The sequence below is a fragment of the Acanthaster planci genome, linkage group LG08, assembly GCF_054643075.1.
Source record: "Acanthaster planci isolate LZ-2023a linkage group LG08, COTS_SCS, whole genome shotgun sequence".
NCBI classification, from domain to species: domain Eukaryota; kingdom Metazoa; phylum Echinodermata; class Asteroidea; order Valvatida; family Acanthasteridae; genus Acanthaster; species Acanthaster planci.
In genome coordinates this window covers 7,644,882-7,668,115 of record NC_141784.1, presented here as the reverse complement: position 1 = coordinate 7,668,115, position 23,234 = coordinate 7,644,882, and the positions used below count along the sequence as shown (strand labels likewise).

Sequence of the window (23,234 nt, the reverse complement as noted above, 5' to 3'; positions counted from 1 at the left end):
GGCTCGTTCGGAAATTTTGCTTCAGAATTCTGCGTATAAACTGCCAAAAGCCCGCAAAATTAGAGCTCTAAACAAAATGAAATTCTTTAATATGGTGCTTTTTGATTACATATGTTTCTTGCTGACTCAGAAATTACTAAAATAAATTTTCAGCGTGTAGACGCCATATTTGTTTCTAGATCATTCTTGCTTCTGTTTCCTGCGTGTACGTACGTGCATGTACTGTGTACTTTTCTATCCCATGCCGTTCGAAACCTATCAAAATCCACTTTCATCTTCCTCTGCTGGTCTGAATTTTGCACGTAGATCTCATCATGACTTCCATCGGATCCCTAGCATTCGATGAGTTTGGCCGACCGTTTTTTATTATTAGGGATCAGGAACAAAAGACTCGTTTAACTGGGATCGAAGCTCAAAAGGTAGGCATTTGCATGTACATGTATGTGTACATGACATAGTGCGTAGCCATCACTCTGACCAGTGGCTGAGGCCAAGCCATGATACATGTAGTTTATACTATTGATAATGATTGCCCAGGCCTGTGTGTGCAGGAGAAAACTCCGCAGGTATGCCTAGATTTGTAGGTTTTTAGTAATGCATTAGCTGTATAGTATAATTGTAGCATACCTAGACCCATAAACAGGGCCCGACAAATACTCCTCCGTCACATACTACTACCCTGTCCCGATTCATAGGGATATCCTTGATTTTCTGAGCTGAAATTGCACCGGTATGTTCACCACTTATGGTGCAAACTATCCGCTAGGTTGTTGACCCCTTCACGGCGGAATTATTTTGACCACGACTGCTGGGCTGTGGTATGCCCCGAATGGAGAGCTTTGTCCAGCAGCAGGCCCCATTGAACCAGCAACTGCATGATGAATAGACTGTATGTGTGGTATGCACTAATCCTCACACAGTGGTGCGGTAGTAGCAGTCCTCTGTAGCGAAGGGGTTAATTGTAGAAAAGTCGTCTTTTCCTCATTTTGAGAAAAAAAAAAGTTGCCTTTTTTTGCCGTTTTCCCACTCCGGACGAAGGTTGCCCCACTTGCACAAAAAGCGATGGGCTGTTTCGTCACTTTCGTGTCACGTTACAGAGAGTGGGCCCGCGCTCCCGATGATTTGCCGAAAACAGTGTATGACTGGACAGGGAACCAGCCAAGGGCATTGCATATTAGCTGCAACACAAAACAGCTGAAATTTTCCAGGAGTACTTAGATCGACAGGTACTCTTGCAGATCAGCAAGAGATCTGTAGGTGCTGAAGTCTGGTTCTGGAAATGTTGATACTTAACCCTAACCCCCTAGGCTCCTGCACTAGAAAGTATACTGAACCTCACAAAATCCAGCAGGTTCATGTACTTGTCTATGTACTTGTACATGCAGGGTAGTGTACCAAACCTGATAAACTCCAACAGAATGAGCCCGTTGGAGTTTGAGTGATATGGTATGGGATGGGTCTATGCAGTATAGGAGACTTGCACTGAACAGTACCAAACCTGACAAAATCAAGCATAGTCCAACAATTGGTACAGCAAGCCAGACACTGCACACAATGAACCCTGTGTGTCCCAACTCACACAGAATCCAACACCATCTCCCTGGGCCTTTCATCCCAAGTCTCACAAAATTCAACAAGAAGTTCCTCAGGTATGGTACCAAACCTGCCAAAACCTCACAAAACCTGCTGTTAGAGTAAGGCAGGTTTGGGCAGTTAGGGTTAAGTCTTCATTTAATGCAGGCCTAGAATTTCATTTTTTTTAGGGCACTGCCATTTGGCATTGGTGGTCTGGCTGGAATAAAGGGCATTAATGCCATCAGCGTACCAACGTTATGGCTGATCCTGATACATCACTGAAAAAAAAGTAGTTAATGTTTATGTACACGTGTTATTCTTCCCAATGTAAACTTTAGCGGAGAAATTTTGTTCGCTTTTACTTAAAACACACTTGAGAAATGTTCAGACCAGTCCCACAGTGTTTTTGTACAAGGTGTTAAGTGATGTCCAGATATGCGTAACAAGTGTTCCGCCTGGATTTGCCTGCGTCAGGATGACAATGTAGTGTTTATGTAACAGCTAACTGCTCAACAACCTGTTACCCTGCATGTCTTTCGCTATTGAAGCACAGCCACTTTAGCAAAGTATGGGGAGACAGTTTAGGGTGACTGTAAAACTCAAATGCCAAGAAACATCAGTAGATGAGTATGTCAGTGAGAAAATCTCATTTAGTTGAATTATTAATTTTACTTTAACCATTTTATTCTGATTTTCTCTAGTCACACATAATGGCCGCCAAAGTGTAGCACACACTTTGAGGACATCTTTGGGACCAAATGGTAAGTGCAGATGTACATCATGCCTATGTTGAGCGTTGAGAGCATTATGGTTGCTTGCTTAAAATCTTCTCGAGTCAATTAGCCTCGATCACTAGAAACGGTGTTTACCATGTCTAGCCATAGCATACTTTCATGTGAAACTGCGTCATGCAAGTCCTTTCCGTCCCACCTCATCGTGCAGGTCTTGACAAGATGTTGGTCAGCAAAGACGGCGAGGTGACTGTCACTAATGATGGAGCCACCATCCTGAGCCAGATGGACGTGGAGCATCAGATAGCTAAGCTTTCTGGTTCAGCTGTCCAAGTCGCAGGATGACGAGATTGGCGATGGAACGACCGGAGTGGTGGTAAGTCACAGCCATTGTGGACTTTAAGTGCCAGCATCCAACAATATGAACTTCTAACCAGTGGGAAATTTCAGTCAGATCGTGGTATTTCAGGACTGAGCAGTGTCAATCAGAAGTGTTTGGTGTCACTGATGGGCACTCCTCCAAAATGCTGAGATGCTTTAATTTTCCCTGTTTCCAGCTAATGTAAATATTTATTTCATCAGACAAAAATCTGCCCTTTTCAAATGTGTTAAATTTTTTTTGTTTATGCTTATGAAGAATTGAGTTTTCAATCAGGGGCCGATTTCACCAAACTCACCCTAAGTTGCGACCAATCGTAGAGTTGCGATGCATCGTAGCGTTACGATCAATTGTAGCTACGGTGGATTCTAAAATGGATTTCACGAAACACGTCGTAAGCGCGATTCGTTGTATTTTTTAATAAGAGGGGGGATACATTTATAGACCGAGGATGAACCTTATCCTTTGACGGCTGTTCCATGTTTGTTAGCACGAGGGAATTTAGTGTTAGTATAACAGTCGTTGTTCCGCCAAGATCAACATGGCGACGAGTACGCTGACGCACAGAAATGACAGAAAACAATCGGACAACTCATTCTACCTCCATGGTGTGATGGAGGATTGGCAAGATGTGTCGTCTGCTAGGAAATGAAAGGTAAAAAAAGCGGAAGTCAATTTTTAAAGAAAATAGAAGGGCCTTGTGTAAAATCAAAATAAACTGCAGCCTCGGCAACACCCACAGCGCCAACAAGTAGACAGTAGACAGCAAAATAACGACACACGTTCGTCCGTCCACGGTGGGTTCAACTCATTTGCAGAGCCCTATTTTGAAAATTTCAAGCTAAAATTCTTCTTATTTAAAAAAACCCGATATTTAAAAAATTTTTTTATTTGTACTTCTAACATTTATGACCTTCAAGGAATGATTTGGTTAAAAATTGTATGAAGGTGGGTAAGAAGGTTGGGGACTAAGGCACTCGTTTGGAGTGAAAATGCAGTGACATTTAAGACAAAAAATGAGATCCTTAAGGACTTTGACATTTTTCACATGCAGTCCCCCTCCCCCAATACTAGATTCAGCCTAAGTTAGGGCATATCGTTACATTGAAAATACATTTATTCCAGGAATTGCTGTGGGAAGCCGAGTGCCTAAGTTGATTTGATTTTGCACCCTTTTTATTAACACATTTTGTGTAGGTTCAGCTGGCTAGCTAGGATTAGACGTAGACCATGGCTAGTTTGAGCAGTTCGTGTGCTAGTACTAGTACGCCTAACCCCAAAACAACAAAGCGCCCCAGAAGCACCAACTGGACCTATGAGGAGGTTCGTATACTCAGTGCCTTTGTGCGGGAGCATACAAACAAGCTGTTTGGAACATCCCACAAAGGCACTGAGGGCTTTGAGGAGGAGAAACAAAAATGCTGGAAGATGGCAGCAGAAAACCTGAGAGCCAGTGGCGGAGAAGCCAGAGACTGGCAGAAAATAAGGAAAAAATGGCAGGATGTTACGTGCGATGCAAGAAAATACTACAGGGAATGCCATCAAACCGGTAAGATTAAACTTTGTATCAATTTTATTCCGCATATTTTTCCTGACCAAGGTATAATACATGTATTCAAAAGTAACATTGAAATCTGTCCTTGTCCTTTCACTACAAGTTCGGAATTTCCCAATGTTATTCCAGCCTTGTGATTGCTGTTGCAGGAGGGGGTGAAAAGCCGGCTTACAATAAGACATTGGAAGTTGTGCTTGATGCACTGTCCCCAATTTCCAAAGACGGCATCATTGACAAAGCTGAAGGAGAAACCTTCCCTGAAGAGCTTCTGAACCAAGTGGCTGAAGGTCTACCCCCATGACTGCTCTCACACTAAAAACTTACAGGCAGATGTGTGATTTACAAGAAAAACATACCCAACTTGAAATGAAACAAAATCGAATAATTATAAGTTGAATACTCAATTTGAAAAGTTCATAAAACTACCAAAACCCACATTATTTCTATTTTTATACAGCTGTCAGTCATACATGCAACGAGAGTGAGAATCAAGTGGATGGTGTCGGGGAGGTTGTGATCCTGACGGAAGATATCTGTAATCCTGATCCTGAGCCATTGAAAGTTAGGAGAATTTCTTCAACCTCAGAAGCAGCAGCAAAGCCCTTAACGAGCATTTTAGATATTGAAAGGGAGAGGTTGGCCATAGAGAGAGAGAGATTAGAGATAAAGAAGGAGCAGCTCGAGGTTCTGAAAGAATTGAGGGCAAACATTGGGCAGATGTGCAGGCACAACCTTAGGTTGAATATGATTAACTTTGCTGAAATGTAGGGAAAATTTGTATATCAAACAAAACATGTAAACCTTTCAAATAATTATACTTAATGCAAAATGTTCTTGCCTGCTCTTTTTGTCGTGTTACTTGATGCATTTTTCCCAATTTCTAAAGGACTTACCTTAATTTGGACTAACTGAAAAAAAGTTGTTAATTATTATGGAGTGTTGAAAAATAAAGCTTGCAAATTTGTAACATTCCAATGTTATAAACAAAACATTGCTTTCAGACTCTCTTGAATAAAACTTCAAACTAAATAACTTAAAATATAAAAGTTTCGTTTACTTGTCTATTATTCTAGATGTTACAATTTCCTTATATTAGCTTCAAGACAGTTGTGTTTATCCAGGATTAAAATTGTAGATTAGCAAGGGAAGCAAAGACAATACTTGAATTTTACCTACAGCTGTTTGACTTTGTAAAAAATTCAAATTCAAAAAAATCTGTCAATGATACGATTTCGATGAGCTACTCCATCCTGAAGCGGGCCATTATATGGGATCACGTCATGGTCGTCATCTTCAATGGGCTCATACTCCTCAATTTCTGGCTCCCCAAAGGTTTTTGACAAATTGAACAGAACACAGCATGCCCTCATAAAACGACATGCTCGTTCAGGATGAACTCGGAGACCAACTGAAAGGCAAGGGAATTTTTTTTTTCAGCTGGCCAATCGTCTGCTCAATCCGAACACGGGTTCGTCTGTGGCTTCTGCAAAAACCCCAAAATGGAAACTAAATTTGCATAGAAGTCATCAGTTACAAAACAAAAGACAGAAAGGATATATTCAGTTGATCATGTGACTGATTGGGCATTTTATGCAATATCAACTGACAACTTGGAGAAAGAGTCACTGCCCTTTAAATATTGTGAATATACATGTACTATAAGGTGAGATGCTTTGAACACACTAGGATCCTGTCAAACAAGACTGACTATCAATTTTGTTTTAATTTGAAACCCTTTGACAATGCATGCCAACATCAGTTATACCACATTGATGAAAAGGTTTTGACTTAGTTTTTAATGTGGTCCTTATGTTTACCTGTTGTAGTGACGTTCAGCATTTGAGGTGGGATCTAGAATGGGCGTCATGAGCCATTGCCGCAGAGGGTAGCCCGTGTCACCAATAAGTACTCCATGAAGCCTGAAATTCAATGGTAAGAATTCTCTCAATGAATTTATAGACTCCTTACAAGTACAAATTGCAATACTTGTTGCCATGTAGTGTCCAGTCAAAAATGAGCTTTCAGGTTTGCTTGAAGATAACATTCCAAGCATAACTGTATTCAAATCTAATTGTATACTGGACAATAGTTACAGAGTAGTTATGCAACTTGCCAATAACTTTATGTGACATGTAGCCAAGTGGTTAGGATTTTTAGCTGCAGATCACTGTGTTACGGGTTTGGACAAGACTTCTTTTTTGTCACTCACCTGCCATCATTAAACATGTCACCAATGACACTGCCGTGAAGGATGGCACTATCATGTGTGCATCCTGGCCATCTCGCCACAACATTGGTGATAGTGAAGTTTGCACTGCAGATGAGCTGCACATTGATGCTGTGATAACCTTTTCTGTTTACGTAAAGGTGCTCATTATCACCCATGGGAGCATTGTGCAGACGGATGTGGGTTCCATCTACAGCACCCACAACCTCTGGAAACCCAGCAATGGCAAAGAACTCTTGCTGTGCCTGAGTGACATCTTGCAGGTTGGCAGGAAAATTGATGACCTGGTTGGTCAACCCAAGGATAGCTCTGGAGACTCGATGGACGATTCTACACACAGAAGATATGCTGACATCATGGAGATCACCATGGACTGTGTAAAATGACCCCGTTGCGAAGAACCGCAAAGCAATCAGAAGTTGTAGCTGAGCAGAGATTGCATTGCTGCGCTGAAAAACAAAATCAGCAATAAAGGTCAACCCAAACAAATCATTGTACATTAATAAGTGACAAAGCATTCCATCCTAAAATCTGTTTTTAAAAAATTTAGTCAAAAATAATTCATCTAATTTTTTATGCACTGTTTATTATTATTATATAATAAAAAACTTATATGTGTTGCATGGAGCAAACCACATGTTCATGTACATTATTGCTGACCAAAACAACTAATATGTAGGGCCTACACCAAAAAGATAAACATTGTTGGACAATACAAGTTACTTCTGCTGAATTGAGTCAATGAATATGAGATAATAAAAGGGACTTTCGGGGTTCCGTGCCATGTCTATGTGAGTCAGCAGATCATGAGTTTAATATGAAAAATAAATCTAGATTTTCAATTTATACCCTTGACCCACCTACCATTTCGAAAAAAGTCAAAATTTAAAAACATTTAACGTTTTAGTGGCCCCCTAAGCGTCCTTATACCATGGACACTAATGTTACTATCAGTATCAGCTGATCATGTATTCATAACGTTGGTTAAGTTAGATTATTAAATACAGCCTAATTTCATAGGCTTCTGAAAGGTGGTATCAAGTGAAACTCTTTCCCAAAAAGATATGAAGGTATAAAAGGAAAAACACTCCCTTAAAAAAAGGTGCTCCATTTCGCAAGTGTGTGTTTTTGGCAATTCCAACACGGCAGAAATCCCACACATTCGTTGAATCATGGGCGCCGCCATCATTAAGCTATTGCGAGCCGACAAATGGTGGCGCTATGAATGAATAATTGACTTTGAATTCCCCAGCGGCCCCGGCCATGACAATCGTTTATGTGAGAAGCTCGATACGAGAATTTAGACAGGAACATACAAACTTATAGTACAAATAAATAGGCCTAAATAGTTTAACTTATGGTAAGTCTTAGGTGTTACCTGCGTGGCATGCTCGATTTCTGGCCTAGTTCTCCCCAAGAGCTCAACGATCCCGTGTCGCGTAAATCGGTACCGCTGGTATATCTCTTCCTCCGTTAATGAATCAAGCGGATTTTTTCTATCACGAAAAATTCTTTCTCTTCGAAGAGCACGTCTTGCCTCAAAATTCGCTAGAAACATAAGCGCCATTGCTTAAACAATCTTTCTTTGGTCCAAAGTTGTAAGTTACGATGACCTAGTAAGTCATCGTAACTTACGATGAATTACCATGGGAATTGCGACGAGTGAACTCGTCGCAATTTTCTTGAAATCGATTTTAGGAATCATCTTAAGTTGCGATGGATAACCCATCGCAACTTAAGATACGATCGATCGTAGCCTTTGGTGAAATCGGCCCCAGAACTGAGGAGAGTTGGAAAAAGTCTTTCCTCATTAAAATTGCTCTTTGGAATTTTGGCCCCCTGTATGCACAACTAACTTGAAAGCAGTTTGTTGTCAATTTGGCTTTATTTATTGTGAATATCTTTGGTTTTTCAACTGGCCTTTTGGGAAGGTTATAATGTGAGGTTGTGAAAACAAGACCCCTCTTTATCATTTCCTCCACTAAGTCCTTGCTGGTGCTCTCCTGGAACAAGCCGAGGCCCTCTTGGATCGAGGCATCCACCCCATCCGCATCGCCGACGGCTACGAGATGGCCGCCCGGAAGGCCTGCCAGAGACTGGGGGAGATCAAGGAGGCGTTTGAGGTCAACCAGGACAACTTAGAGCCGTTGATCGAGACGGCCATGACAACACTTGGCTCCAAAATGTGAGTGTCAACCAGGAGTATTCTGGTGACATTTGAAGCCGTGCCAGCTTCTTGCTGACTTATTGAGGTTGATCAATCCTTAATTTAGAAATGGAGTAACAAAACTACAGACTTGGTACATATGTAGGTGTGTCCATATGTCGAGCATCAATTTTGGAGGAAGTTGTGTCAGTACACAAAAGTTATGCCAAGCTAATGAAAGAATTTCAGTTGTTTGCCATAAGTGGTATTAGACAGGTTCAAACTTTGAATAAACTTTGGCCGTTGGGAGGGTTCTCAAAACATGGATTTGTTGTTCTTTTCACACCCAGTGTGAACAAGTGCCACCGACAAATGGCCAAGATTGCCGTGGATGCCATCATGGCCGTCGCTGACTTTCAACGGAAGGACGTGGACTTTGAACTGATCAAGGTGGAAGGGAAGGTTGGCGGCAAACTGGAAGATACCATGCTGGTCAAAGGGGTGGTCATCGACAAGGACTTCAGCCATCCTCAGATGCCCAAGGTGAGAGGCCTTGCCCACATTTTTTTGCAACTTGATTTTCAACTGTATCTGCCAGGCACCTGCTTTTGTTGACGGAATTTGATTGGTCACAGTACCAAGCAACCGTATGATCTGACTGTTGATGATAAACGCATGTATTTAAGTGTAGTAGGGGAAAAGTGAACAAAACCTTTGTCTTCAACTGTTGTGACTAGAGGAGGGTTATTCATGTTTTATTAGTTTGGGTAAGAGGTTCTTTTCATTTATGCGAATGTTTTGATGTTGAATGAGTAACTTTTGTTCTTTTGAGTAACAGCTGTTTACGGTGTATTCCATATGTTTAGCAAGTACTATCAAGAGAGGAGAATGTCAGGCTGCATGGCATGCATGTTTGTTATTATTCATCAGTCATGCATTAATATTTTGTCGTGAGTTGTTTTATACATAGGTTTTTTTTTATTTAACCCTAACCCTCTAGGCCCTTTTACTAGGATTTATCCAGAATCCTCCGATTTTCAACATGAAAAATTGCATTCAGCCCAAATCCTCCCATTGTATGAATGTTTTAGGAAATTCGAGATGTTAAGTTGGCCATCCTGACATGCCCATTTGAGCCTCCTAAGCCCAAGACGACCCACAAGCTGGACATCAAGTCAGTAGAGGACTACAAGAAACTCAAGGAGTACGAAGCAAAGAAATTCACAGACATGGTGGAACAGGTGGGTTGGGGAGTTTGCCACCCTCTGATGGTTCTGTGTTTCCATGTTGTCATTTCAAAAGCAAGTGACTCTATCTGACAGGAGATGAGCTAACATCCTCAAGTAAAGTGTCCAAGTGCTTTCGCGGTATTATCCCTTTTAGGAATAGGTGGTATTTCTAGGCTTTCCCCAGAGGGAACATTTGAACTGGCTGTGTGAACTCCTCTGTTGGAAGTTCCATTTGTCTGTGTTAGCAATGTGCTCTCTGCGGTTTAACCAAATAGATTTATTTTTTTTAATCACGGAACATTTTCAGACTCTTTTGTTTGAGAGATCTGGCGAGATCTGTTGACAGTGCAGTTGGTGTCGTTTTATTGAAATTGATAAAGAGCCAAAGTAAAAGTTGTACAACAAGTATTTCTTCCCCTCAGTCATTTCTCCCAAAGTGTGGTCATGAATGACAGGACTGGCAAAGATGAGTGCAGCACTGTCCTTGGTGACCACAGTGGAGGTGTACCCAGTCATATTGGCACATCATATGCAGTTACCTAATGAGTAAGCTGTTTATTCATTATTTCACAGGTGAAGGCCACGGGGGCCAATCTGGCCATCTGCCAGTGGGGTTTTGACGACGAGGCCAACCACTTGCTGCTCCAGAACAAACTCCCGGCCGTCCGCTGGGTCGGAGGACCAGAAATAGAGGTGAGTTGCCTCTAAGGCAAGAAGTTGTTCCCCATGTTTCGTTTTCCTTAACGAGCCAAATTCTTCTAATGAGTCATGATTCTTGTGGACTGCTGATTGTTAGGGGCCCGTTGCAAATATCCATTCAGATGTACAGTGTATCAGCGTGTATCCTAATGCATAAAGTACCGGCAAACCTCATTAACCCTCCTTTGGGTTTACAGCACAAATATGCATGAGTGCCCACAGTCACTTTTTTGCACGTATTTTCTACATGGAACACAAACATGCAACAGATTCAGTGTGTACACAGTTGGTTGCCAGCACAAACTGACACAGGGTCTTTTGCGCAGTCCTCTTCACTGCATTTGGTTTACTGCACAATTATGCAAGTGAAACAGTGAAGCACAGTTGTTGGGCAGCACAAAAGTGCAATCTGATATTCCTGTGAGGGACTGTTGGTGCAGTGCACAATACAACACAGCTGTGCTTCTTTGAGGTGTTTACCAAGTGACCCAAAGAGTGACTTCAGCATAGGAGGGTTAATGAGGGGTCCTTTTGAAAATTTATCAGAAATGAGGACAGCAGTTGATGCCCATGTATTTTGCTGCATGACTACACCCAGAACTGTGTATCCACTCCGGGCAGGAACAAAAGAGGGCGTGTTCTGAAGTAAACTTGACAGTCTTTTGGTACTCACTCACCGTATAGGCGCGCAGGTTTATGTGCGTTTGACCTGGAGCACGCCGAGTACGCACAGTGAAATTGGTATGGAATGTATGGTTTTGCGTGCATGCCGAACGTGTGCAGGAACCCAGTTGGAAAACTTCGTGCCATCTGTCTTTCTTTCGCCGGTGAGGGTGCACTTTAGCTCAGGGAAGATAGAGTAGTGTCAACATCACACTTTCAAACCAAAATGGCTCTTCATTGTTTGTGCAGTAAAGCATGCAGCTATTGTGTGCTAATTGTCCATGTGCATTGTTGCATAATCCACCATTTTAGTTCCATCAGTTGTGACACTCATGTCGCAACTCTCTCTATAAACAGCTCTGAATATACCCCTTCCCTATTTGTCTGGGTGAAAATTCACAGAATTATCGAAGGTGTAACAGGCAGTTTATCACTTTTCAGGGACTTTCCACCTGTGGCACCATTGGGAATACCTATCAAGCACAACCTGTGAACTGTTTCAACCACTCAGGGTACAAGTTGCAAGTTGTTTATGCATAACTACTGTTAACATGGTAATGCATCCTCCCCAACTAGCACTGTTTTTCCCCTGTTACACAGTTAATCGCCATTGCGACTGGCGGCCGCATTGTCCCACGTTTCCAGGAGCTCACGGCGGAGAAGCTGGGCAGGGCAGGTATCGTCAGGGAGCTGACCTTTGGCACCACCAAGGATCACATGCTAGTGATTGAGGAGTGCCACAACTCCAGGGCTGTCACCATCTTCATCAGGGGAGGCAATAAAATGGTAAGAAAGTGTGGTAAAGGGTTGCGTGATTGATTGAAAAGTTGGTGCAATTTCCACATTTTATTCCTCTTGCAGTGTGAACAGTGACACTGACAAATTTAATCCTCGTACTTCAGGCATGCACCTTTTCCTAGGATCAGCTGACTTCACGCCCATGCCACTGAAAATTGAAAACCACTGTACAAAGTCTTAAACAGATTAGAATTTTCTCGTTTCTTTTGTCAAAGTCCAAGTTGCATGCCTGATACTTTGTTTAACCTGCACATTCATACCGTGTCACTTGTTTGATTTAATGTATATTCGCACAGGAAGAATACAGTAATTAATGAAACACTCTAGCAATCATGAATCACTGACATCTGAGATTTCATCCTCTAGATCATCGAGGAGGCCAAGCGTAGTCTACACGATGCCTTGTGCGTCATCCGTAATCTGGTCCGAGACAATCACATCGTGTACGGTGGAGGTGCTGCAGAGATTGCTTGTGCTCTAGCCGTGAGCAAAGAAGCAGACAAGGTAAAGAAGGGACGACTTTTACTCCTGCCAGAAATCTGCTAGCTTTCCCCCTCCAAAGAAAATGGAGTGACAGACTTGGTTCTTTGCCGGTTTTCATTTTGAACTAAAGGAGCATGGAAATCAGGATTCCTTTTCTATCTGTTGAGTGATATTGAAGGCCAGACACCATGCAAGAGTAAACGCCCAATCACCTCGAACCATTGTCAGGCTTTAAACCCGTGGCCTAGCACACTGATGTAGGTGATACATAGGTCATTCTGTAAATCCGATGTCCAACCATGTGACTATTTATGTATCCGTTACACCTGCCCTGTGTAATTTTACCTTGCAATATCAACGGAGTCGACTTCAAACTTTTGTATTTGTTTGGAAGGTAATTTGCATACTTAAGCCCTCTTGGAAATTAAAGAATGTATTCTAAACTTATAAAATCGTTTGTCAGATGTGACAGGGACACAAAACAGTGGACCCCCCTCTCCCCAAAATGGAATGATCTACATACAGCTGGCAAGACGTTCCTACGTAACTTTGAACTATTCTGTACATATCTGAATGAGCATCAACCGAAAAGTTGTAGTCATGTACAGTGGAGCTGAATCCTTTAAAGTCCACGTGGCAGTTGAAGATTTTGCTGGATTGGGAATGAAGAGCATAGCCACTGACTTTCTCTGTGCATCTTTGTACCCTTTGGCAATTCAAATGACAAAAAGTGGGTTTTACCAGTGTTTCTATCCACGGTAAATGATTTTGGAAGACTGACAAAATTTGCCAGCAAAGATAATTGGAAAGTTTGCCATTAAAATAATAAACTGTGTTTGTCCCAGATACTGTAGTCCTTTTTAATTGCACGTACTGCCAGCCTGAACGGGACGTTGTCCTTGTGCGAATCTCAGACATTTGGGGTGTAATCAAGAACGAACGTATCTGTTTTTACCTCAACAGATTTCCACGATAGAGCAGTACGCCATGCGTGCCTTTGGTGAAGCCCTGGAGTCCATTCCAATGGCGCTAGCCGAGAACAGCGGACTGCACCCGATCCAGACACTCGCCGACATCAAGTCCAGACAGATCAAGGAGGGCAACCCCAGGCTAGGAATCGACTGCATGGGCAGGGGCACCAATGGTAGGTGTAATAGCCTTGGCCTCGACCACCGGATCTAGTCAAGATACTGACTTACATATCCAGCAGACCCCTTGCCTTGACGAGTTCCGACACTTGGTCAAGTCAAATCAAGCAAATTGATTTCGTTGCGAGAAGTTTGTGGTATCATAAACCCTAATTCCTTAAGATCTGTGAAAAATTACATCTAAATTAGAGACTTGGGCCTGTTAAACATTGGTCGCTATTCCAGTGAAAATTTGCATATTCCCTCATGGCTTTGCTGTGCTCTAAATGTTGTGCAAACTTGTGAACAGGCCTTGAACTGTTTCAGCGGACACTGAGACTCCTTAGTTTTCTGCCCAAGTGTCACAAAAGAGTACTCAGTGGTTAACCCATATACAATTCTTCTCGTTTCTTCCTCTCTTTTCTCCAGACATGAAGGAACAGCACGTGATTGAGACGCTGATTGGAAAGATGCAGCAGATCAACCTGGCTACCCAGCTGGTCAGGATGATCCTCAAGATCGACGACATCAGGTCGCAGGTCGGCGAGGGTCAATGAGGGGTCGACTGATGAGAATCGAGTAGATTTAGAAACTTCCAAATCTCGTGCGGAGCACCATGGTGTTACCCCTTTTTTTCCTCCATGTGCCAATCACATGTGCAACAGGGCAAGGCCTGGCTTGGGTTTGAAGGCTTACCTAGGGAGGGTGTGTGGTTCAAATTTTGCAGGTCATATTGTGTTGCTATGGGAGGGGAGACAAAAACAGTCTGCAGTCATAAGATGGGTGTAGCTTCTGAATGGTTTGGCAACATGTATATTTCACAGTTTCTGACACATAACCAGAGTTTGTAAACAGATGGTCAGTCAGAAAACCTAGCAAAATAGCAGGATTTTATGATTTTCACCAAAAATTGATTTCCTGAACATTAACATGCTGTCTTTATGGTTATAATTGATGACTAGCCTGCCCCTTGTGAACAGTTCGTATTTTGCATCTGATGTTTCAAATGTTACATTTGTCATAACAAAGTTATGTGGCCCGAAATATGATGAAAAAGGCATTGCAGATGACAGTGCCCAGAACCTACTTATTGTCGCTTACTATCCATCAAAAGATGTCTCATAAGTTATTGGCTATGCCTTGAGCATTTTGTCATGTGAGATGTAATTTATTGTGCTTTGTGAAGCTCCTGTCAACCACATCTGCAAATTCATAAGATGTCCCCTCCCCACCGACAAAAATCCTAGAACAATCCTTAAAAACCAGACCACCTCAAAAATGGAGATACATGGGGGAGAGTAAACTATTTAAACTAGTCTGCCCACGGTTCATAAAGGAACTTCACCGTGTGATCATAATCCAGAACGTTCTAATCTAAATGTCTCAAACTAGTCAATCTTTTCTTTGAAGTGACCATACGGCTCTGACCTTTGACCTTACGAGTACGCTGTAGTTCCCAAGTCATCAAAATGCCATTGGAAAGTAAACTATTCATGTTATGTGTGAGTGCAACTAGTGTATTATTTGGTATTTTTTTGTACAGCAAAATCAGTAAATTGTGATGCCGTGATGGCAGCAGAAATATGTCAAAAAGTGTGTTGCTGTCTTTGTGTTTTTATTATTTTCACTGTAGGCTGTGGGTATATGCAGGGTACAAAACATCCAAATACTAGTGTTGTAGTGAAGTACCAGGGTACTCTGCGGAATGTCGAGTTCATTAGGGGCAAGGCGTAAGAACATGGCATGTGATAGAATGTGCACAAGGGTAAGACAACAAAATGATGTGACTTCAGACCGTCACTGCTTAATATTATTAAGCAATTACTTGAAAAGTACTCAGCTGAGTACTTTTCAAGTAATTTTTCTTAAGTCTTATGTTTTATCCCCTTGCACCATCAAATGCCCATGTAATCCACTATTATTCCCTCCTGACCAGTTTGATATTCGGCAGAGATTATCCTTAGTACTCAAAATAGTACTTGACTACAATGCTGTCAAATAAATTCACTCACCGTACTATTATCTTCCCCTGCTTGAAACTATTTATTTAGCATTTGCAGGGCATCATGAAAGAAAAGAGAATTACATAGAACATTGTACTAAACAATGAAAAACAATACCAAAACAGAAAATAGGCCATAACGGCAATGGTGTAACAAGTGTGAAGTTACTGAGGGGGCATAGTTGAGGTGTAGTAAAGTAAATTAACTTGCTTTGAACGTAGGCTGTGTACACTTGGATGGGGGGCTCTGGGGAATGGACTTCAAATGAACTCCACATAACGCAAGTTCATACTTGGGGCAAATGCAAAAGTGAAGCGACCGACGCCATGAATAGTTTGCAGTGACATACATTAGATTCAAACGCAAGTACTGTTAAGTACATGAATGTGCAATGCAAATATGTCTGACGTCACACAATCGCATCTTTGCTCACTTTCAGGGTGGGTATGAACCAACCTTGGAGGTCTTCCGTTTTCTGTACTCAATCTCTTATTTCTCACTTGGGTTTAATCAAGTCAAAGAAGTCACTGAGATTGGACAGCCAGCAGCATACCTTGAATACAGACCCCAACATGTTCTGGAGAGACAGAGGCATCACACCGTCCAAAATACGGAATGCTCTAACCTTGCCTATGGCACTCTGTACCTGACATTTGAACGGTCCCGACATGTTGGACGGGACGCGGAGCACAGCCCCTCTTTCTGTCACCAAATCCTGGACCATGAAATCTGAATCTGCCAGCACCAGATCGCCCTCCTCCAACAGGGCTAGAAATTTACTTCGTTGCATAATTTCTCCACCGGACGCCTTTCCAAAAATCCCGTCGCTGACGTACGCGATGAGGCCCGTGGGGGAAATGGCCACCAGATATTGGACAGTTGTGTGGTGCCTGTGTCTTTGGTAGCATTGGGTGGACACGTTGGACGGGCACTCGATGTGCAGTTCAGCACCCTCCACCAGGAATCTCAAGCCCTGCTTGCGCCGGTAATGAGGTGGCAGGGTCAGGCGCACTGCCTCTCGCGACGGACATGGAGTCAGGGCTCGTAGCTCCTTCTCCAGCAAAAATATCCACATCGTTACCGTGTTGTCCATCCTCCTCCTCGATACCCGGAAGCGGTCGGCCAAGTCTGGAAGGAGGAGGCCCAGGCGGAGTCTCATAAGTGTAGCAAACAGCTGGTCGATGAGGGGAAAAACGACCTTTCTGTCTGAAGACTTGCTGCTGGTGTCATTCTCCTCTGAACCTGTCATGGTCCAAACTTTTGCTTCAAGATATCTGGAGTTAAAACAAGTATTAAACATGGAGCCAGATAGAATTGTAGCCAAGAAACATTTGAAAACAAACTAGTTGGAAGGTTTAAGGAAAAGCTTTACTTGCGGTAATACCTGTTACAAAGAACTATATGAAATGGGGGACTTTTGAATTGCTCAGTGCAAGATTTCATCCAGGATTACAATATCTGCCTGGCTCTTCCTGGCCAAGATTAAAAACAGCCAGCCCTCTCCCATGAGAACTGTATGAAACTGAAATCCCTCAGTGTTACCTGAGGCCACACGTCTCATGGCACCTGGTATTTAGGAAGGAAATCTGAAGGCCTGTTCACCAGTGTGTGAAAGGTTTATGTAAGAAATGGGGGCTTGACAAATTTTGAATGAGCAAAAACTACCCTTCCAAATCTGGTTTTGGCCTGTTCTCAGGACAGGTTGATGGGTAAGCTGGATGAGACAATGATGGCAGCAAACATACTGCTCCACTATTGTTTGTGTAAAGCTGAGCATGTGCACATCAAACTCAATCCACATCAAAAACAGACAAACCACAAAGTTGAATTTATGCAAACAATCAGCTCAACCTCAACCTCAATCCACATCAAAAACAGAAAAACCACAAAGTTGAATTTATGCAAACAATCAGGTCAACCTCAGCTAGAGTCAAAAAAGGTAGTGCATATCACAGGGTGTATAAGAACTGCTGTTATCACCAGCTCAAAGACTTATTCATAAACAACGCATGCCCATCAAAACCTTGTCAGGAATTCCGAGTGTTGTTGGAATCTGGCACTCTTATGGACTTCACACAAAAGGCTGTCTTTAACAGTCACAGAGAAAACACAGGAGCAAGACAGTTGAACACCACTACTGCTACATGAATTTGAGGATGCTATGCTCTGTGTTTGGCATGGCAGTCTGACATACAACTGCATGCATTTCATTGTCAGGCACTCAGTCTCTCTGCTTAATATTTTGCATGTGATGTAAACACTGCACTGGAACTAGGGTGATGCTGAATGTTCAAATATATATTCAGCTGATTATTGAATACTTATTTTCAAATTGAATATTTGTTGGTGAAAATTAATGAAAAAAAAAACAGAAAAACTTCAATTCTTTCATTTCCAAACTGCATCCAAAAAACAATTTCCAGATGTTATGATTCTCAAGATGAAGGCAAAAAATACCTAACCATAAGGCCAAACAATTACATTTCCTTCCAGTGTTAAAAACTTTTTGTTGTGCTTGATCTTATCCAACAACATCCGGCTGAGTTGGACACCTAGCCTCCTCCCTTCCCTGGGGAACCGACCCTGGTCCTGAAACTAAACGGGGTAGACCACCACACAAGCATGCATGTTTTGATCATGCTTGGGGGAATTTGCTACAAGCAAATACGTACTTGAACAGAAGGTTGAATATTGGAATATTCAGTCATTCGTGATGTTCATGTATCTTCGACAACTCACATCGAAATCACAAGTCATTTTTGTGATTCTGTCCATTTCGACTTACGAGAAGAGCCACATGAAGACGTGGAAAGTCGGCAACCCTGTGTAGAATTTGGTCTTGGCGTTGTCACCCTCAATTTTCCTGTAGCTCCATGACAGGCATTGTAGATCGTACTCCAGCTCAGCGATCTTTTTCTTCAGCTCATCGAAGGACTTGGGACCCTCTTCTGTTGTGTCTGCATTATTGATAATCACAATGTTGGAGGATAGGACATGTGAGTAGGTGCACATGTTGAGGTGTTTCTTTACGGGAGGTCATTGTCTCAACACTGTCCTTGTTTCATGAGGCAGAAACTATTCCTTAGTAAATTCCTGTGCTGAGAAAAGAAGATCCGTTGAGTACAATTTGAGAGCAGTATGCACGTTATTAGTGCTGGTAATCTGCTGTTGCGAGGCAAAACCAATAACATATAAGTCTGCATTCAGCAATCTCATGAAAGTGATGTTCCCCTCGTCACCTCACTGGAATTAGTCAAGGCAGCAACGTCACAACCTTGTGCACATTCATTAGTCGGTACATGCTGTGTTGATATAGTGTAAATGTGTTTTTAAATTGTCTGAACTGACTCACCGAAACAAAACAAACAAGGCATGATGCCTGAATGACCAATGCAAGATGAAGCATACATATGTGAGAGCACTAAAACTCAGCACAACAAAAGTTATCTTAGCCACGATCCAGCTGCCTAGACTCTCACTTCAAATGCCCCACACATTGTTCCAAGAATCTACCCAGTAAAGTATTCTGCTGTCCTTCAGGAAAACATCTGTTAAACTGTGCACAAGACAGTTGGGGAATAAATGCCAAAATATGGTACATCAAATCATATTTCATAGTTTCAAATTGAAAAAAAAAAGAGAGAATGTTCCAAATTTGCCGATAATTGATGTAACTGATTCTAAAGGTTTGTGGGAGCATGAGTACATGTATGTGTGACATGCACAGTGCCCTCCTGTTCTTTTCAGAACCGCACATACTCATAAAAGAGATATCCTTGCATGGTGCTAACCCACAGTTAACCTCGATAACTAACTTGTTACCTTCACCATGAAAAGCTTCAAAGCTCATCTAAATGTGAATGGATCCAACAACGTGAGCCTTCAGGCAGGTTACTGTAGAATTTTTTTTTCAGTTTGTCTTGGAAAGCGAGAAATTAACTCTGCTTCCTGGTATCACCCAGTTTGACAAAAAATGGACACGCGAGTGACAAATAGCTGAGGGCTCCTACTGACATCCATTCTGCACAAAACTTTGAAAGGTCTTAGCTCAAAAGCACCCCATTTTTGTCGGGTTTGGTGACAACTTGCAAATGCATTTGCAATAGTAACCCAGTGTAGCTCTCGACTCACTTGCATCACCGTTCCGTCCTTGGAGTGGATCTCCAGAATCTTTATTCTTGGCTGACAGACGTTGTCCGCAGTAGGAGTGATGGCTCATAGATATTTTGAGGGCCTTCTCCTCTGAAGTGCAGGCACTTTTGTCGCCTTCCTTTAGAAAGCCATTCAGAGCAAATCGATATCCATAAAAACAATTCTACACTTATGAATAGCACAAATTTTGGGCTGCAAGTTTTGTAAAGTATAATAATTAAAAAAAAACAGATGCTTTACAACGCCATGGCTGGAAATAAATTAAAGGGGGAAAAGTCCGAGATCCATTTGCTACGGACTGGTCTGGTTCCTGACTGAATTACTAACATGCTGGCACAAAAGAATACATCAGCAATCAATCTAAGGTGTAGTAACTACGGCCACTATTATACCTAGCATAATACTGAGTTATAGGAAAAAAGAGAAAGAATTCCATATAGACAAAACTGGCAAAAAGAATTAGAAGAAAGGATTACTGCGGGGCCATCCTGTTAGGCGAAGAGAAGTGGCGATGTCAGGGTGTGAAATAGTGATTTGGATGTGGCGGTAACACAAATCTGTGCTGGGAAAAGGAGTCACTGAGAATTGTTGGGGGGGGAGGGAAATTTCATGAAAATGTGATGAAATTGGTTCACGATATACTCTGATCTTGTGTCAGCCCCCTCCCCTTCCACTTTCAAAACCCCTCCTTCCAAAATGGTCGAGCCGATATGTGATTAGAGTGGTTCCCCGACCACAGATTTCCCCGATGTCTCTATACACAACCTTAATCAGAGTAATCAGAATAATTGGGTCTGGTATCCAAAGCAACAAATGTTCGTTGTGCTGTTTTTGTCACATGACCAGGTGATGTACGACCACAGGGAATGCAGATGTGTGCAGATTGTCAAAGGATGAGAGGTCAGGATGGTAGAAAAACCTAATTTTTTGCCAATAATATAGGTTAAACACAACAAAATACACTTGTGCCCAGTAGTTCCATAGGTTAGCTAGGCCCATTGGTATTATTAAAGGGTCTTTAGCCTAGGGAAGATTTACTTAAGCAAGCGCAAACGAATGTTTTATCTTGTACAATTGCTGAGCAGCTTTCAAAATGCCACAGTGTGCAGAACCATAAAAAAGGTGGAGTGCAGAAAGGCCTACAGAGTAGTGCCTTACTTACAGTTCAGGAAGTAGGCCTACATTCCTTCCTCCATGATCTAGCCTACCTTTTCTGTCAGCTTTTGTCGTTTAGCTTTTCTCTGTTTTCCGCCCTCTGAATCGACACTATCTTCCTCCCCTTGTGCTTGTGGGGGCTCAGGTTTCAGGAATAAAGTCGGCTTAAAGTTGACGTCTTTGGAGTTGTTGCTCACCCAACCTCCTTCAAAATGCCTGGAACAAACCCTTGCATCGGGCCCTGGCTCCCACACACCGCCCGTTTCGATGTCTGTTCTGTCCGTTGCCTCGATCCATGCTGCTCGCTGCTTCTTGCCTCGTGGGTAGGTCAGCAAATACAGTCCTTTCTCCCTAGACCTCTTTGATTGCTTTGTCGTGCACCCACGTATACTGCAGCTGAATGGCATTGCATCTGCCAATTTTCGGCGTCAGTACATGCAAAATCATGAACCTTTCAACTCAAACTTCTTTCATTTCGCAGAACGTCGGCCGTTCGTTGTCCCATCTTGTGCTTTAACTACTTGCAAGTGCAACGAATTTCTTTTGCTACAATAATTATTGGCAAATGCGCACGCGTGCGCGTACAGTACATCAATTTTTCAGATAGCGCCCTCCTGCGCCACCCGCCTTGCAGGGCGGCCGTCACACGATTTGCCTAAAGTCTGAGCTCGTTCTCAACAGAGATTGATGGCGGGTTTTGGCGAGCCCTTCAAACATGTTTGTGACCTTAAAGCAATAACCAAAAAAAGAAAAGCAATAACCAAAAAAGAAATGTTCAAGGAGGCTCACAGAAACAAAGAAACTGCTGATGACCTTGGCGATGAACGTCATTTTCACTTCCCATTGCATTTTGCAAACTCTCTCTTTTCACATTCTAGAAGAGGATATCTCTTTTGATTCACTTCATACAACAAATGAAATGTAATATAATCAGTGATGTAGGTCTCGAGACCTGATCTCGGTCTCGAGACCGTCTCAAGACCTTTTTTTGCAGTCTCAGTCTCACCCTGTCAAAGTCTCGGTCTTGGGAGGGCCGGTCTTGAATGCATTAGTCTCGGGTCTCCACCTTGAGACCAGTTGAGACGATAAGTACAAAATGCGCATCTAGCTACCACGCATTCACGCGGTTGCAAAAGGCAAAATTACCTCCGCTCGAGTCAAATCTTCAACCACTGATATAAGTACAACACAGTAATGTTTCATTTTTTTTAATAAACAGTGAAATCGATGACGGAATGAAGACTAGTTAATGCAGCATGATGCAACCTTGTCCTAAGTTGTTACTTTATTTCCAATCCAGAGCAGCCCCGCTGCTTGAAACCATGGAGATGAGGTTGTGAGTGGCGGAATTCCGTCCCGTTCCCTACGTAGTCTCCTGCTGAACGTAGGGCCAGGACGGGAACCAGTCTGTGTGTGTACGCACGCTATTAATGAATGGGTGCACGTGTGAAAGTGCTTTCCGTATGTGGTACGTGTTGTTTTGGCAGTTTCGTTAGGGTACGTCTTTTTTATATTTATTCTTCAGTATTTTGCTTACAAAAACAGTCTAAGGATATTTGTTGTAATGTTCACATCATATCATTTCGGACACTTGGGTTGAAAATGACCAGACCAGGGTAAAAGTACATGTAGAGCAGTATCACCGAGCAGTAGAGCAGTATCAGTGTGCTGGTCTCTGACCATTTGACTTATAAAGTTAACCTACACGAGAGGTCATTTTCACGGCAGGGAGTCCTGTCCATAGCCAACTCCATTTTTGATCCCCTGGGCTTCATAGCTACTGTCACCATCGAGGGCAAGATCATACTTCGCGAGATCAACACAGCAATCAAAGGAGAAAACAACACCTCACGGCACACATGGGACAAACGGCTTCCTGAAGAGTGCCTACCTAAGTGGCTAAGCTGGCGAAACTGTCTTCATCACTTGGACAGCATCCAGATATCACGGTGCTACCAACCACCACACTTTGGGCCGCTGGTTGGCTTCTATTTCATACAAAGGCGTTGCAAGTCCTGGGTTATTTTTATATACGTCCGTGGGTGACATGCGCTGGTGGGCACAGCCGAATAGCACTAACAGAGGGCGCAAGTTACGACCTGCCCGCAGCACAGACACACAAACGCATAGACCGCCAGATACTAGATCCTATTCAAAAGGTTTTTCGTGATCTGCGCGGCGCCCGACTAAAATCAAAACTACGGGCAGATTTACCCCTCGGTAAAGGGAATTTACATGTATACACACAGTTGAAGAATTCCAACCATGAAATTATATGAAGTCATTTTGGATTGCAAAAAAACCCTGTATTC

The 23,234-nt window shown here is 42.5% G+C and overlaps 3 protein-coding genes across 4 annotated transcripts; 2 read left to right on the top strand and 1 right to left on the bottom strand.

Moving 5' to 3' along the window:
• The first annotated feature begins 185 nt into the window (after positions 1 to 185).
• Positions 186 to 15,205, top strand: cct5 (chaperonin containing TCP1 subunit 5). Its single transcript, XM_087139567.1, is given in 13 exon segments — positions 186 to 419; positions 2,277 to 2,295; positions 2,298 to 2,336; positions 2,518 to 2,621; positions 2,623 to 2,686; positions 8,454 to 8,652; positions 8,964 to 9,156; positions 9,705 to 9,854; positions 10,416 to 10,535; positions 11,805 to 11,990; positions 12,369 to 12,506; positions 13,449 to 13,629; positions 14,042 to 15,205. Coding segments are annotated over 13 exon segments (1,626 nt in total). The 5' UTR covers positions 186 to 314; the 3' UTR covers positions 14,170 to 15,205.
• Positions 3,397 to 5,088, top strand: LOC110986750 (uncharacterized). 2 transcript variants are annotated; one of them, XM_087139564.1, is made up of 3 exons: positions 3,397 to 4,234; positions 4,390 to 4,527; positions 4,698 to 5,088. In XM_087139564.1, the coding sequence occupies exons 1-3, from the start codon at positions 3,916 to 3,918 to the stop codon at positions 5,006 to 5,008; spliced, it is 768 nt and encodes a 255-aa protein (XP_086995690.1). In that variant the 5' UTR covers positions 3,397 to 3,915; the 3' UTR covers positions 5,009 to 5,088. The 2 variants fall into 2 exon arrangements, with proteins under 2 accessions (XP_086995690.1, XP_086995692.1); XM_087139566.1 differs by lacking the exon at positions 4,390 to 4,527 and having other exon boundaries at positions 3,399 to 4,234.
• A 426-nt stretch (positions 15,206 to 15,631) lies between the features above and the next one.
• LOC110986748 (uncharacterized) lies at positions 15,632 to 21,485 on the bottom strand. The gene is made up of 4 exons (XM_022248908.2): positions 20,976 to 21,485; positions 19,747 to 19,885; positions 18,401 to 18,572; positions 15,632 to 16,889 (listed from the first exon to the last, which is right to left on the bottom strand). Exons 1-4 carry the CDS (start codon positions 21,327 to 21,329, stop codon positions 16,112 to 16,114), a joined length of 1,443 nt encoding a protein of 480 aa, XP_022104600.2. The 5' UTR covers positions 21,330 to 21,485; the 3' UTR covers positions 15,632 to 16,111.
• Between the last annotated feature and the right edge of the window lie 1,749 nt (positions 21,486 to 23,234).